The 16772-nt window shown below is 35.2% G+C and overlaps 1 protein-coding gene and 1 long non-coding RNA gene across 2 annotated transcripts; one reads left to right on the top strand and one right to left on the bottom strand.

Moving 5' to 3' along the window:
- The first annotated feature begins 8976 nt into the window (after positions 1–8976).
- Positions 8977–10478, top strand: LOC125593092 (inverted formin-2-like). Its single transcript, XM_048769084.1, has 2 exons — positions 8977–9763; positions 9839–10478. The coding sequence occupies exons 1-2, from the start codon at positions 9420–9422 to the stop codon at positions 9987–9989; spliced, it is 495 nt and encodes a 164-aa protein (XP_048625041.1). The 5' UTR covers positions 8977–9419; the 3' UTR covers positions 9990–10478.
- A 2167-nt stretch (positions 10479–12645) lies between these two features.
- On the bottom strand, positions 12646–14337 carry LOC111209844. The gene is made up of 2 exons (XR_002661242.2): positions 13000–14337; positions 12646–12899 (listed from the first exon to the last, which is right to left on the bottom strand). It is a non-coding gene; the product is annotated as an uncharacterized LOC111209844 (long non-coding RNA).
- Between the last annotated feature and the right edge of the window lie 2435 nt (positions 14338–16772).

The raw sequence follows: 16772 nt of genomic DNA, 5'->3' as shown, positions 1-16772 counted from the left end.
TTACTTTAATAGATTTGTAGAATCATTAAAATATAAACTTTTTGAATAACAAATGATTTTGTATAGAATTATAGAATCATCAAACCAATAATACTAGATTTAATTATGTGAGAATCTATAAACCATTAACACTAGACTTCAAAATTCTAAGACTCATTATAAATTCATTTCCCACTACCACCCCCTAAGAATCTAGAGTTATTGAATTTATTATTTTATAAAGTTAGGAAAAATCTTGTGTTGTTCAAAAGAAATAAAAATTAACTCTATTTATATTTTAAATTTTATTATTGGTTGTTGATTTGAAAAAATTTTCTTCATAAAACCTCTATACCAAAGTATTTCAAGTTCATTAAGTATTTTGAAAGTTATTTTGTTTTTTTTTTGTCATCAACTTAAACAGATTCAAATTGACTCGGTAAACTACACTGGTAGCTCCCCATGTGAACGACGAAAGACAGTTGTTTCCTGGCACTACGTGCTAGACTGTCCGTCCTTAGATTCTTCATTTGTGGTACATAGATGATTTCTGAATTGAAAGTTCTTTTGTTTCAATTAACAAAAAACTGCATATAACACAAAATAATATATTATTGGAACACACCAGTTCATTCTTCCTTAATAACTCACTCTCCTCACACCTCAGTCTTTACCATAAAGTTTTTTTTGGTAAAAGAAAAGTGTTTTAAACTTTTTTTGCCGGGAACTCAAACAATATAAATAGTCTCCACCATAAAATTTAAACAAGTGTATAACTTTAGTGAAACAACCACTTTTTAGGGAAACCGGTTTATAAGCCTAACGACAAGATATAATGAAAAGTTCTTTAACACAGACCAGAATCTCCATCAAATCAAATGAAATATATACTATCAAAATAGAAGTCATTACTTCTTTCATGTGTAATATTTTAAATGGACCATCCCTTAGAAAATTGCTTACATTTTTTTGTATTTTCATAATAAAATCCTAACAACATATTTACTTCTCTTTTTTATTCCATCATAATATTATTAAATATGCATAATTTTGAAAGTATATTATTCCATCAATATATATATTTGCATATAACCATTTATAATCTACTTAATAATAATAATAATAACATTTAATTATTCTAGAGTTAATACCATTGTATGATCTAATTAATAATAATAATAAAATTTATCATGCAAATACAATAATGTTAGAATTTTACCATGCAAATAATAAAATCGAATCAAATATTAAAAATCCTAACACTGTTGTATTCTCATAATAAATGTTATTAATATTAATTATATTATACATGTATCAATATTTATCCAGATATTGTGTTAACATACACGTATTGATAAATATATAATATTTTAAAATAAGATACTACAGATTCAACCAGTTTTATAATAAATTGCTTTTAATATATATATATATACTGTAGCGATGAATTTTTTATACAGGATTTTTTAATTTGGACCATTCTATAAAATTTTATCAAATTTTACATGAATTAATTATTATATTATAATATTTTGCCTTTTTATTTGAAGAAAAATAAATATTTTTAAGAAAATTCTAACAAATTAAAATCTTATAAAAATCTTTTCAGAATCAATTTAAATTTTATTTCCAATATAATTAATTTTAATTTTAGTTATCATAAAATATAATTAGAAATTAAAATTTATTTTAGTTTTATTTATATACGAAAATTTAAAATTATATAAATTATTTTGATTATATATTTAATGATAATAACAATTTAAAATGATTAATTTTTTCAAAAATACAAAAATTTTGTTAGAAAGGTTCATTTCTATTCAAATCAAAAGAAAATATTTTATCCAACTTAGTGTATTGTTTTTGTCAGAAACTGTAGGTGGTGTTATTGAATTGGGTAATTTAATAGAATTGAGTGGAATTTAAATTCAGACCTAAATCCAGTGTTATTGGATTGAGTATTTGGTAAATAGAATTTAAATCCATTGAAAACCCCTGTTATTCAATATTTTTTAGATCTTGTTAGAATTCACTTATGGTGAATTTTAATGGAACTCAATGTATCTTTTTAACTAAAACAAATCCTACCTTTTTATCAATATTTTGAAGGAAACGAGACTTGGATATCTTTTCCATCAAAGTACTTGCATACTTAAATTCCAATACTTATTCCAATTACCCAATTCAATAAGTGTATTTCTTAAATATGATATTTACTACAAAATTATTTTGAAGTACAATGTATTATAGCTTCTCTTTAAAAAAAAATATGTTTTTTAAAGTATCTCAAAAAATTACTCTCTACTATATCGGTCTAATTTAATTTTCTTGCATATAAATTTAAATTTTTTTAAAAAAATTATGTAAAGTAATATTGTTACATAATAATGTTTTCAAAATAATTTTGTTACAAAAATATAAAATTTATAATAACAATATATAAGCCACGTAAACATAGCTATTATAGAATTATATATATCACTAAATTACATTAAGTTATTGGTAAATTTTGTTATATAAACTAAAATATTTTAGTATAGAAATAACCAAAAACCCGCACAACAAGATTTAGTATAGATTAAGACGAAATCCAAAAACATTGAATGAGGCCAAATATTTTATGATTTATCTCACAAACTCATAAGTACAACGATATAAAACAATGATATAAAAATTGCGATATTGCACTTCATCGAAAAAAAGAAGATTGTCGATGGCATAAAGATTTGGGATAACAACAAAATAACATTGCAATGCCTAAAAATAAAATCTACAAAACTTGTAACATGGCAGGAAAGAAGCAGAATTCAAACTATGTATTAATTTCACCTGAGAAAGTTAAAGCAAGATAAGTGTTTAAGCTGAAATCTAGTAAAGTAGAAGAATCATGGGTAGTTTTCCCAAATAATCCTATTTTAGGAAAAGAGATCACAATGAAAAAAAAATACCAAAAGAAGTTTCATTATAGAGGTATAAGATATTTTTACCTTTATTTTATTAATATTTTAATAGACATAATTATTTATATAAAATAAAATAATAATAAAAAGTAAATAATTTTATTATTTTCGAATAACATGTTTTGTATTCAAACGTTATTTTATTTTTTCCAAATTATATATATATATATATATTTAGAAAAGTTGAAATTCAGAAATTCTTTTGGAAACTATATAAAAAAATATTTTAGATTTTAATATTTTAATATCTATTTTAAAAAATCCTAAACACACCCCTATAAATTTAAATTAGTTAACCATGTGGATATTAGAGTATGTTTATTTCTTTAATGAAAATTCTTTTGGTTACTTTAACCCATAAATATTATATTTATAATAAATACTTTTAAAAGGTTATCCTAGAGAATTTTCCAATAATCTTCCCACCATATAAGTGAGCAATAGATGATAACTCACTTTCTAGTCTACAAATTAGGATGAAAGATTCTGTGGGTTTCTTAACCAATGTTGATGCTTTTCTTTTAATCAATCAATCAAAACTATACTTACAACTTAGAACCAAACCGGCCAGCAACAAAAACTCAAAGGAAAAGACACCAGTACACAGCCTTAGATTAATACCATACAAATGTGGATCAGAAATAAAATCAAAAATCCAGAAGATCATGAGATTGCGAATAAAATGAAACTATAAAAGGCTAATGGGCTAAGATTCGTAAAATAAATGCTAAAATATATCATAAACATATATGCAATGACAAGAAGAAAGGAACAATGAACAAATAAATAAAATGTTTTAAAACAGGAAAAATAAATGACAACGTATTAATTCATATTTAAATTTTTTAACACTGTTTAGTTTCAATCTATAAGAAAACAAAGTTCAAACAACCAGTTTAAAAAAAAAAACTAAAAAAACTAAAAAAATTACCACACTACAAGAAAACGTAGCAGTAACAACGGCGGTTTACGACGAAATTATTTCCTCGTAACTTTACATGGGCTTTACAACGCAATTACGACGAGACATTATTTCGTCGTAAACTCCATGGTAATTTACGACGAAAGGATTTCGAAATAGTTGTAAACGTTACATCGACATTACAACGAATCATGTTACCGTTATATAAAGGTGAAAACGTGCATTCAATGTGCTTTAACTTACCTAAATTGGTTGTAAAGTCGTTGTAAATGTTCCATGTAAAATCCATGTAAAACTTTTCTTGTAAAATCATTGTTATATTTCTCTATATATATATGTCATTTCTCACAACTCTCTTCTTCACAACACACAACTCTCTTCCTCTCGAACCTGATGGCGTTTAGACTATGTTCCTCATTCAGCCACCAATTACTATTTCGAAGATGACGATAAGGAACATGAGTCATTCGTCTGTCTGCCAATTCAGTGGAGCGACAAGGAGAAGTGGACGGAAGTGCAGTTGGTTTATACTTGAAAGGAACCTCCAACCATCGTCAAAGGTTCCTCTCAAGTACAAACCAGCTGCACTTCCGTCCACTTTCTCCTTGTCATTCCACTGAATTGGCAGACAGACGAACGACACAGGTTCCTTATCGTCGTCTTAGAAATAGTAACTGGTGGCTTAACAACGCAATTACGACGAAACCAACGAAACCAAATTTCGTCGTAAACGCCATGTAATATTACGACGCAAGTACGTCGAAAAGTAAACTTTACATCGACATTACAACGAATCATGTTACCGTTATATTTAGGTGAAAACGTGTATTCAATGTGCTTTAACTTACCTAATTTCGTCGTAAATTCGTTGTAAATAATATGTTAAAACCATGTAAAATCCATGTAAAATATTCCTTGTAAAATCGTTGTTATTTTTCAACTACCTAACTCGAAAATTTCTCTATATATATGTCATTTCCCACAACTCTCTTCCTCACAACACACAAACGGGAGAAAAAAAATCCGAAAAAAATCAGAAAAAAAAAGATTTGAAAAAAAAATCTAAGAAAAAATGGCCGGTGGCGGTAGTATTTACGAGTTACGGAGTTGGATGTATTTGCACAAAGATTCCGACGGGAGGGTGACAAACGCATTTCTGAGCGGGCTAGAGACATTCATGCACCAGGCGGGCTGTACACCGATCACACAGGAAAGCGGTAAGATGTTCTGCCCCTGTCGGAAATGCAAGAATTCAAAATTTGCACGTAGTGAAACTGTATGGAAGCATTTAGTAAACAGAGGATTTACACCACAGTACTACATTTGGTATCAACATGGAGAGGGTTATGGGGGAAATGAAGCTAGTAGTAGTAATAATAATTTTGAGGATGGTCATCATAGTGAAGAACCGAATCATTTGCATAATGGATATAATTATCATCAAGATCATGAGCAGATGGTAGATCATGATAGGGTTCAAGATATGATTAGTGATGCATTTTTAGAAACAACTACAACAATAGCTGATGGAACTGGAAATGTAGAAGAACCTAATTTGGATGCAAAAAGGTTTTATGAAATGCTAGATGCTGCAAATCAACCAATCTACACTGGTTGTAGAGAAGGTCTCTCTAAATTGTCTCTAGCAGCTAGGATGATGAATATTAAAACGGATCATAATTTACCTGAGAATTGCATGGATGCATGGGCGGAGTTGTTTAAAGAGTATTTGCCAGAAGACAACGTGTCTGCTGAATCTTATTATGAGATTCAGAAATTGGTTTATAGTCTTGGGTTGCCTTCGGAGATGATTGATGTTTGCATCGACAACTGCATGATCTACTGGAAAGAAGATGACAAGTTAGAAGAGTGTCGATTCTGCAAAAAACCACGATTCAAACCGCAAGGCCGTGGGAGGAATAGGGTACCGTACCAAAGGATGTGGTACCTACCAATTACAGACAGATTGAAAAGATTATATCAATCTGAGAGGACTGCTGCATCGATGAGGTGGCATGCGGAACATGTCCAGAGAGATGGTGAGGTTGCACATCCATCAGACGCAAGAGCGTGGAAACATTTCAACAAGGTACACGCAGATTTTGCTACAAATATTCGGAATGTCTATCTTGGGTTATGCACCGATGGATTTTCTCCATTTGGAATGTCTGGTAGACAATATTCTTTGTGGCCAGTCATTCTTACGCCGTACAATTTACCGCCGGATATGTGCATGGAACAAGAATTTCTATTTTTGACCATATTAATCCCTGGGCCGAAGCATCCAAAACGGTCTCTTGATGTTTTTCTTCAACCGTTGATAGAAGAGCTAAAGCAATTGTGGTCAGAAGGGGTGTGGACGTACGATTGTTCCTTGAAAAACAATTTTACGATGCGAGCAGTTCTGCTGTGGACGATAAGTGATTTCCCTGCTTATGGGATGTTGTCTGGCTGGACAACACATGGAAGATTATCTTGTCCATATTGTCTTGGATCGACGGATGCTTTTCAACTGAAGAATGGTAGGAAGAGTTGTTGGTTTGACTGTCATCGTCGCTTTCTTCCACTTGCCCATCCGTACAGAAGAAATAAGACATTGTTTCGGCACAAAAAAATTGTCAGAGACGGTCCTCCTCCATATCTCACCGGCCAGCAGATCGAAGCAGACATTGATTATTACGGAGCTCAGGAAACAGTTAAAGTTGGAGGAAATTGGCATGTTCCTGGAAATATGCCTGATGGATATGGTGTGTCTCACAATTGGCATAAGAAGAGTATATTTTGGGAGCTACCCTATTGGAAGGATCTTCTCTTACGCCACAATCTGGATGTCATGCATATTGAGAAGAACTTTTTTGAGAACATCATGAATACATTACTTAACGTCCCTGGGAAGACAAAAGATAACAAAAAGTCAAGGATGGACTTACCTGATATTTGCTCAAGAAGTGAGTTACATATCAAGAGCAATGGAAACGTTCCTGTTCCCATCTTCCGGTTGTCATCAGAAGCCAAAACAACCTTGTTTGACTGGGTTGCATCAGAAGTTAAGTTTCCTGATGGTTATGTTTCAAATCTGTCAAAATGTGTTGAACGAGGTCAAAAGTTCTCCGGAATGAAGAGTCATGATTGTCATGTGTTTATGCAACGACTTCTTCCATTTGCTTTTGCCGAGCTCCTTCCAGCAAATGTCCATGAAGCACTTGCAGGTAATTATAAAACGTTAATATATATACATATGTTATGAAATGTTATTAATTTGATTACTTTTGCAATATACAGCCATCGGCGCTTTTTTCAGAGATCTCAGCACACGTACGTTCAAGGAAGAAGTCATCGAACAACTTCATCATAACATTCCGATCATATTGTGCAACCTGGAGAAGATATTTCCTCCTTCATTTTTTGACGTCATGGAGCATCTAGTTGTCCACCTACCATATGAAGCATTGCTTCGTGGACCTGTTCACAACGGATGGATGTATCCGTATGAGCGACAGATGAAACATTTGAAGGGGAAAGCAAGAAATCTTGCAAAGGTGGAAGGTTCAATAGTTGCGGGAAGTTTGACAGCCGAAACATCTAACTTCACATCATACTACTTTGCTCCAACTGTTCGTACGAGGAAAAGAGTTCCTAGAAGATATGATGATGGTGGAGTACCGACATCATATCCAATTGATGGTGTTCCTGACATTTTCTGCGAAATTGCAAGGTTTGGTGGTAAAACGAAAGAAGTATGGTGGTCATGTGAAGAGGATAAACATAGTGCCCACACTTATATTCTGCTCAACTGCGAGGATGCAATGACCCGTTACTTTGAAAGGTAAATATTTTTGTGAATGTTAATTATATGAATTGCAGTTAATTATGTATGACTTGATTATTTGTTTAATTTGCAGCATGTTTGTATCTCAAGTTGAAGAAGCAATACCAGGAATATCTGCAACTGATGTGGAGACACGTAAAGATAAGCACTTTGTCAAGTGGTTAAAATCACAGGTACGTAATATATCTCATACATTGATTAATTAAGTAAGTGTTTTGATACTTCAATATTAATTAAGAATAACTGCTTTTTGCAGGTTGATTACGACGATCCTTATTATCCCGTATGGTTTCACGAATTGGTTCAAGGTCCAGTTGCAAAGGTCACCACATCACCTATGTATTTCACACGAGGATTTACCTTTCACACATACGAGTATGGGAGACATCGGGCAACGAGTAACTACGGAATATGTGTGAAAGGTGAAACGGACTTTTACGGGATCTTGCAGGAGATTATTGAAGTGGAATTTCCGGGGTTATTGAAGCTAAAATGCGTCCTCTTCAAATGTGAATGGTTCGATCCTGTTGTGAACCGAGGGATTCGGTATAACAAATTTGGTGTTGTGGATGTCAATTTTGGGAGAAGATACAACAAATTTGAGCCTTTCATTTTAGCTTCACAAGCCGAGCAAGTAAGCTTCCTTCCTTATCCTCGGCTTCGAACTTCCGGGATAAACTGGTTAGCTGCTATCAAAATTACACCTCGTGGACGCATTGTCGCTGGAGAAGAACCGCCCTTGCAAGAAGAAGACGCTATCAATGAAGTTGAGGTACCAGAACAACCAACTGATGAAATCCTTTTGATCGACCCGCAAAACTTTCAATATGAAGATATTCCCGAAGATGCGACAGATGAAGCACGTGAAGACGAGTTCGAGAGAAGCGACGATGATGATTGTAATGATAGTGATGAGAACGAAAACGATTTAGAGTGATGTAATATTGATGAGAACGAAAACGATTTAGAGTGATGTAATATATGTCTCTGATGTTGTATTTCTCTATTGTAACGTATGTTTAAAGAAATATTGTTTTTTTACCATCCTAATGTATGTGTAACAAATGTTGTTTTATATAATATGTATTTGTGTTAATTTTAAAAAAATTATTTGGAGTTTTAGGGTTTTAGAGTTTAAGTTGGAGAAAGAGCACAAAGTAGTAGAGAAGAAGAGATATGATGTTAGATGATATGTGACTTTGGGGTTTAGGGATTTCATTCTCGGTGTTTAGGGTTAAGCGTTGTAAAATCGTCGTAAACCGATTTTTCGACGTAATTTCGTCGTAAATGGAAAAACGCGGGCCTGGTAACTTCGTCGTAAACGTGGGCCTTGTAAATTCGTCGTAAACCAATGTTTCGACGTAATTTCGTCGTAAATCGAAAAACACGGGCCTGGTAACTTCGTCGTAAATGGAAAAACACGGGCCTGGTAACTTCGTCGTAATGTTACGAGGAAGTTACGAGGAAACCGTTTTTATATATATGGGAGAAGTCGAAGATACGAGCACTGCTCGTATCTTCCTCCCTAACTCCTCTCCCCCTCTAAGGTAACTTTCTCTCTCTATCTTTTTTTTTTTTTTTATAGTTTAGGTTGTTAGTTTAGGTGATTAGTTTAGGGAATTAGTTTAGGTGATTAGTTAACGGAATTAGTTTAGATGATTAGTTTAGAAAATTATTTTAAACAATTCGTTTAGGATATATATTAATTTAATTTTTTTAAATTTTCTAGATGGCTCCTAGACCGAGACCAGCAGCTCCTGCACCTACGTATGCGGATTTGTTTGGCGATGGATCTTCCTCTAGCGGTCCATCGTCTTCTTCCGGGACAGTTCCAGACTCTCACACATCTCGGAGAGTTCCTTCGACCCCTCCTCCTCTTCCATCTCAGATGCCTCCCCCACGAGCTCCACCTGTCGCCCCGGATCAGCCTGCCCCACCGGCTGCAGTTCATCCCGATTTGCGGGTGCCAGCTCATGCACCATTCGCAAGATACACCGTCGAGGATTTGCTTGCCCAGCCCGGACGAGAGGGTTTACACGTTCTGGACCCCGATAGACCCCCGGGTACTTATTGGTAAGTACATAAAATTATTAATTTTAAATTTAAAATCTTTGATCAATTTTTTTAACAAATTTGTTATATTTGCAGGTTTGGGGCTAACAACCGTGTTAGCCGGAGCGTTTCAGAGACGATGAAGGGATATTATGACGGCCCTTATCCCAACTGGACCATGACTCCCGATCACGTCAAGACGACGTGGTTTAAATGTTTTGCGGTAATTATATTTACATATTATTAATATTTATATTGTTAATTAAATAATTATTATTTTTTTTTCTAATCTTTTAAAATGTTTGTTTTTTCAGCAAAGGTGGAACTGGTCCGTAGGAATCACCGAGAGGGTGAAGAGCGAATTTATTGCAAAGGCGAAAACTCGTCTTTGCAACACCGTCTCCGATTGGAAGGACAAGTGGGAGATTTACGGCTATGAGGGGAAGCCGAGCGGGGTCACAAAGGAAGCATGGGATGGCCTCATCACCTATTGGAACGAACCCAGCTCCATCCGCAAAGCCAACTCCTGCTCCGCTTCCCGAAGAACGAGGGATAAAGATGGCCATTTGCCCATGGTTCATAGATCCGGCCAAAAACCCCATGCCGGAATTCGTCTCGAAGCTGTAAGTTTTATTTAAATTTATAATTTTCATTATTTTAAACTTGTATTTATTAATTATATTTAATTTATTTATTATTGTTGTTTATTAGTTGGAGAAGACGGGAGTTTTGCCATCTCTCTCGGACTTATTCAAGATGACTCACGCCTCACCAGATGGGGTTTTTGTGGATCCTGCATCCGAGAAACTCTTCAACGCTGTGGCGTCTCGGGTTGAAGAGCAAGAGACGCAACTTACCCAACAGTCTGCAGATGGATTACCCGTCAAGTTGTCAACCGTAGAGGTCGACCGGATCTTCGAGGAGGTAAAATTTAATAATTTTAATTTTTTTTCTTTATTTTATTATTAACTCTAAATACGGTTTTATATATATACATATAGGTGGCTCCTAGAAAGAAGGGAAGGACGGTTGGAATAGGTTCCGTTAACGAAGTTGCAAGGGCGACTTCGTCATACTATTCGAGACGGGACCAGGACAACGACCGGATGCAGGCTCGCATGGATACCCAGCAGCAGCGTTTGGACTCTCTCGAGGGTTTGCTGGATGTGATGGCGGTGGGAAATCCAACTTTGCAGAGAGCTTTGGCGGAGAGACGAGCAGCTCTCGGGATGAGCCAGCCGGATCCCGAAGCAGGAACGTCTACAGACCCGAACCCCTCAGCCAACTACTTCGATGACCATGATGTTGGCCTTTAGTTTCCTTTTTTAATTTCTTTTGTTTTGTATAAAAAATTTAAATTCTATTTAATTAATGAATTTATAGTTTTAAAAAAAATTATTTGGTTTCATATTTAATTTTATTTCAAATATTTTAAATTTTAAAATTATTGTTTTATAAAATTTATATAATTATTATAATTAATTAATATTTTAAATATGGAGATGTAAATTCGTTGTAAAATTCCACGTTAAGTCTTCGTAACGTTTACGAGGAATTTACATGAAGTCGTTGTAAAGTCCTCGTAAAATTTACATCGACTTTACGTGGAAGCCTTACGTGGCTTTTACAACGAACTATTACGAGGTATTTACATCGTCGTTTACGAGGGCATTACGACGAATAGTTTCCTTCCGCTTTACGAGGAATTGACTTCCTCGTAAACGTAACTAGGACTTTACGACGAAACCTCCGTTACGACGAGCGTTTAACAACGAAACGCGTATCGATGTTAATTCGTCGTAAAGCCCCTATTACGACGAATTTACAACGAATACCGCCCTCGTAAAAAATATGTTTTCTTGTAGTGCCAGTATATGACATAGAGCTCAAAAGAACATATAGATAGAACCCGCCAAATATTGAGATAATATCAATTAACATACTGGTTTTTGTACTAATTCTCAAGGCATAATCTTTACTAACCAGCCTCATCACTGAGTAGTTGTTGCAGACAAGGGGAACATGACAAGCCAGAGGACTATGATCTACCGCTTCCACTATATTTTGTAAGTAAGAGTAATGCTATGGATACAAGATAGAATCATGAGCATGAACGAAGGGGTCTATAAAGATGATACGGTTATGTTGCATGTTTGCTATCAATATGGAAGATCAAAAAATTGAGGCCAAATTGTAAAAAACATAAGCTCAGATCCTTGAAATTAGCTTTTTTATCTACAATAGCAGCTTGAGAAGAACTCATATTTTAGGGATTTGTTTCTATAAGATAATTTCCACCAAGTCTGACCTATGATAACCTAATAGTGGCTAATTACTTATTAACAAAGAGAGAAAATAACATGCCACCGAAACGTCGAGAGGCTAAGAAAATCAACAAAACACCAAAACCGTCACTCCACAAAGATTCAGAAAACGAAAAGACCGTCGCTCCACCAGGAGCTAGAAACTCTTTAAAACTTTGGTCAGAATCCATATAGAAACCCGAGTAGACAAACACACTATGCCACACCGACGTAATACTCATCGAAAATCTTCGGATATACTCGTCAGCTACAAGATCTGACCCAAGAATGACCAAAATAGAGCACTACGACCACAAAACGCAGACAAATAATACGAAAAAATAGTAGAGAAGAGCAGAAGACATGAGAAAAAATGGAGAAGAAAAATGGTTGATTTCCAGCGACTGTAGATTTCCGGCAACCGCGCGCACGAGGCGGCGGCGGCCGCAAGAGAGAGTAAAAAGATTAGGGGTTTTCCCCGATTTATATTTAAATCTTTCATTGAATAATCATCATCAGCTACAATAATGCTGATGGAAATATATTAAAACCCATCATACACACAGACATGCACACATGAATGATAAATGTAAACCAAAGGAAACCAATCGATGTGAAATTATTCAAATTTTAAGGTTTGATTTGGAGCATTCGTAAACCATTTTAACAAGGTATGTAGCAGTGGCAGTGAAGTCCATTATCTTCGGGTTTACATAAGCCAACATGTGTTATAGTGAAGAGTAGCTTGCAACTAACATCGCAAGGTATATCACTGCTACCTTCAGAGCATGTATTCTCAGCTCCTTCACCCACTAACTCAGGACATGACGTCTGGCCATTCACCTTCGGTAATCCTGTTTGAACCGTATGCAGTTGTTAGTCGTTTAGTGATAATGATTTTCATTACGTACTCTAGAAGGCATAATATAAAAGAAAAGATTAGATGTAACGTACCACTAGAAACAAACAAGAGGAACATCATGAGAGCTGATAAGCAGAGAGTCTTGATGAATATTTTTGCCATTTTGCTTTGCGTTTTTTTTTGGACCAATTCTGAGTTTGCTTTTGTTGCATACTATGAGAAAGCTTGGAGTCAATATATAGGGCAAAATCAATTGACTTTTTCTTCTTCTTTTTTTTTGTCTGTAATTATGTTAATATATAAGAAGTTTATTACTTTTTTCATGAATATTTTATTTACATTGATTAGTTCTATGTGTCAACATAATGTCGTCATTTTTTGGATCCATAAAATATGAACTGATAAAACCTTCGGATTATTTAATTTTATTTATAAACATTAGGGATTATAATCATATTTTTTAAATCAAAACATAACCTCTATAGACTATAGATGTAGATGAACTTATAAAACTATGTAGAAACAGGAACAAAACTAAAATATATGTCAAAAATAAACTTCACATTAACGGGTCTCTCATCCATTAATTGTATCACATATCAGTATACGTTCCATTCATATTAATATGCATTCCGATCCGGTTCAAAAAAAAAATAAAAATATATATATATATATATATAATATATATGTTATAAATTATATTGTGGATGTCCATAACCGGCCCAATGCTAGAGCGAGAGAAAGTCGATCGTGAGGAGACAGAGAGAATCGGCATCTTGCATTTTCCTTATTAAATTATGATTTGTACTTTTTCCGTATTTGTATTTACTTTCTTTAGTCTTTCCATTATTATATGACGGTGTAATTTCCTATATATAAAGAGCTCTTTATGTTTATGAATAATACAGAAACATAGATTATATTCTCTAGTTTCACAACACGTTATCAGCACGATTACTCTAAGAACCCTAAGCTAAAAATCCCGAGACCTAAAACCCTAATTCCCCGGCGATAAACCCTACCGACGATCACGAACCTTAAGCACGATACTCAGCCGATTCCCATTCGCGATCCGTTCCCCAGCTCGCGACCTCAGCCTGTTCGCGAGACACGATCTCAACATTCAGCACGATCGCGACCCGATAGCAGCTCGATACCGTTCGCGACCCGACGATCTCAGCTCGATAATCGACGCGATCAGAAAGCAATCCGTTCGCGGCTCTTCTCTAGTTGGAGGTCCATTCAACCCGTCTTGAGGTTAAGGTAAAACTAAAAAGAACCAAACCCTAAGGCAATAGATCCAAACCCTAAAACCTGAATTTGAATCTCATTGCTTGATCTAAACTGAAACCCTAAAACCCTAAAGCCTAGCTGCACGTATGCACAATGCATACCATGCAAACCCTAATTTGAAATCGAAATTGATTTGATTGTTTATGTGATTGAATGTTTTAAATCTGATTATGATCACATAGAACCGATTGCTAGGATTGATTAATCTCATTCTTGAATTTGGTTGTTTGATTTGATGATCTAATTGAATGAATTAAAGTTTAGGAAATCGCCTAGGTTTAAGTTGTTCTCATCTTGTTTAAAATTTAATCCGACCAGCCTGCTTATATTGAAACCCTAATTGATTGAATATGATCGTTAGGTTGATAGTAACTAAATCCCTTGATGCATTGATTGATTGTTTGATTGAGGTTTCATGTTTCCATGATCACTTAGAAACCGTTCTTGCTAGGATGAATAACCTATTGCATTAAGATCATATAGAAACCGTTTGATAAGATTGTTCATACCCTTGGCCGTGCGGCTTGTCTTGTATCATGCATGTTCGGATTGTTTGGCTGCGGCTTGTTAGCATATCATGCATGCATAATCGTATGAACTGAATACGTCATATCCGTTTGGTCGTGTGACCAACTTGCATATCTGGTTGTCTTGTATGCATCATAAGAACATTATAAATCCTAAGAATGAAACATATGATTTCAGATGTCGAAAATCAACAACTTGGATTTTGCTGCCCTAAATCTCTCGGGAGATAATTACTTGCAATGGGCATTGGATACTAAGATTATCCTGAAATCCAAGGGACTCGGTGAATGTATCACCGAGGATGATGATGCTAGTGAGAAAGATAGATACAGAGCCATCTTGATCATTCACCATCATCTAACTGAGAGTCTCAAAGATCAGTATCTGACCATTGAGAATCCATTAGACCTTTGGACATAATTGAAAGCGAGATATGATCACCAGAGAACGGTGATCTTACCAAAGGCTATGTATGATTGGAGGAATCTCAAAATCCAGGATTTTAAGTTCGTGGACGAGTATAACTCGGCCCTGTTTAAGATAGTTTCGAAATTGAAACTGTGTGGTGAGGATATAAAGGATAAGGATATGCTTGAGAAAACTTTTTCCACCTTCCACACAAGCAATGTGTTGTTACAACAACAGTACCGAGAGAAAGGCTTCATAAATTATGCTAATCTGATCTCTTGTCTCTTGCTCGCTGAGCAGAACAATGAACTGTTGATGAGAAACAATGAATTGAGAACTCCTGGAACAAACCCATTACCTGAGGCACATGCGGCCGTAGAGGATAAGAAAAAGTTGAACCATGTACAGAGTGATAGCCAACACGGCCGTGGTCGTGGAAAATGGCATGGACGTGGTGGTCGAGACTGAAACTCGTTTGGTCTAGGCCAAGGCAACTCATATGGTTGTGGCTCCTATGGAGGCCGTGGACATGGCCGAGGCCGTGGTACATCTTTCAAGCCACAAAACTCGACCAAATCCGTGTGCCATAGATGTGGTATGGATAATCATTAGACTAAGACATGTAGGACTCCCAAACATCTCGTTGACCTCTAACAAAAGAGTTTGAAAGGGAAGAATCATGAAGCTCATATGACTTATCAAGATGGTGAAGATTATTTCAATCATGAATAAGACGATCTCATAGAGTATGAAACTTCAGATTGTTTAAAAGAATGAAGTTGAATTCGACATCTATGTTTTCGTGTTCTTTGCTTTATGTTTTCTATGTTTTGATTGCTTTGAACTTAATTTATTAATGAATGAAAAGTTTTATATGAAGTCTCTAAAGTATCATTCCGGATATAGCCAGTCTCATAGAGGGCTAGGGCCAAGCTAACATCTTGTTGCCTAAGGGTACACATCTAGAGATATCTGATGCATTGTATTCACCCAGCTCTAAGAGAAGCCTATTGAGCTTTAAAGACATTCGAATGAATGACTTTCATATTGAGACTAAGGGCGAAGGAAAGAAAGAGTTCCTTCAGATCATAGAGATCGGCCAAGCCTATAAGAAAGTCCTAGAGTCTATACGTGTGCTCTCTACTGGCCTTTTACTATGCTAAGGTCGGAATGATAGAGACCAATGCTGGTGAGTTCACGTCCCAAGCGTTTAATAATTAATGTATGTCCATGGGGGTAAGTGTGGAACACTCCGTGGCACATGTACATACACATAACGGCTTGGCCGAATCATTCATAAAACGAATTCAGCTAATAGCTAGACCATTGCTTATGAGGTTTAAGCTTCCGGCCACAGCTTGGGGACACGCGGTCTTGCACACGGCTGAACTGATTCGTATCAGACCGTCTAGTGAACATAAATATTCACCATCACAATTGCTTACTGGTCATGAGCCAGACATATCCCATCTTAAGACATTTGGTTGTGCCGTCTATGTACCAATTGCTCCACCACAGAGAACAAAGATGGGACCTCAAAGGAAGATGGGGATATACGTTGGATATGATTCCCCCACGATTATAAAATACTTTGAACCAACTACAGGTGATTTATTTAAGGCCATGTATGCGGATT

The sequence above is a fragment of the Brassica napus genome, chromosome C9, assembly GCF_020379485.1.
Source record: "Brassica napus cultivar Da-Ae chromosome C9, Da-Ae, whole genome shotgun sequence".
Taxonomy (NCBI): Eukaryota; Viridiplantae; Streptophyta; class Magnoliopsida; order Brassicales; family Brassicaceae; genus Brassica; species Brassica napus.
The sequence above is the reverse complement of the archived record's forward strand: the minus strand, read 5'-3'. Positions and strand labels throughout refer to the sequence as shown.

What these genes read in the sequence shown, in the direction of transcription:
- LOC125593092 (XM_048769084.1), top strand. Translation starts at nt 9,420, where the DNA reads ATGGCTCCTAGACCGAGACCAGCAGCTCCTGCACCTACGTATGCGGAT. An exon ending in AGACCCCCGGGTACTTATTG is followed by an intron (nt 9,764 to 9,838) that starts GTAAGTACATAA and finishes TTATATTTGCAG; the next exon opens with GTTTGGGGCTAACAACCGTG.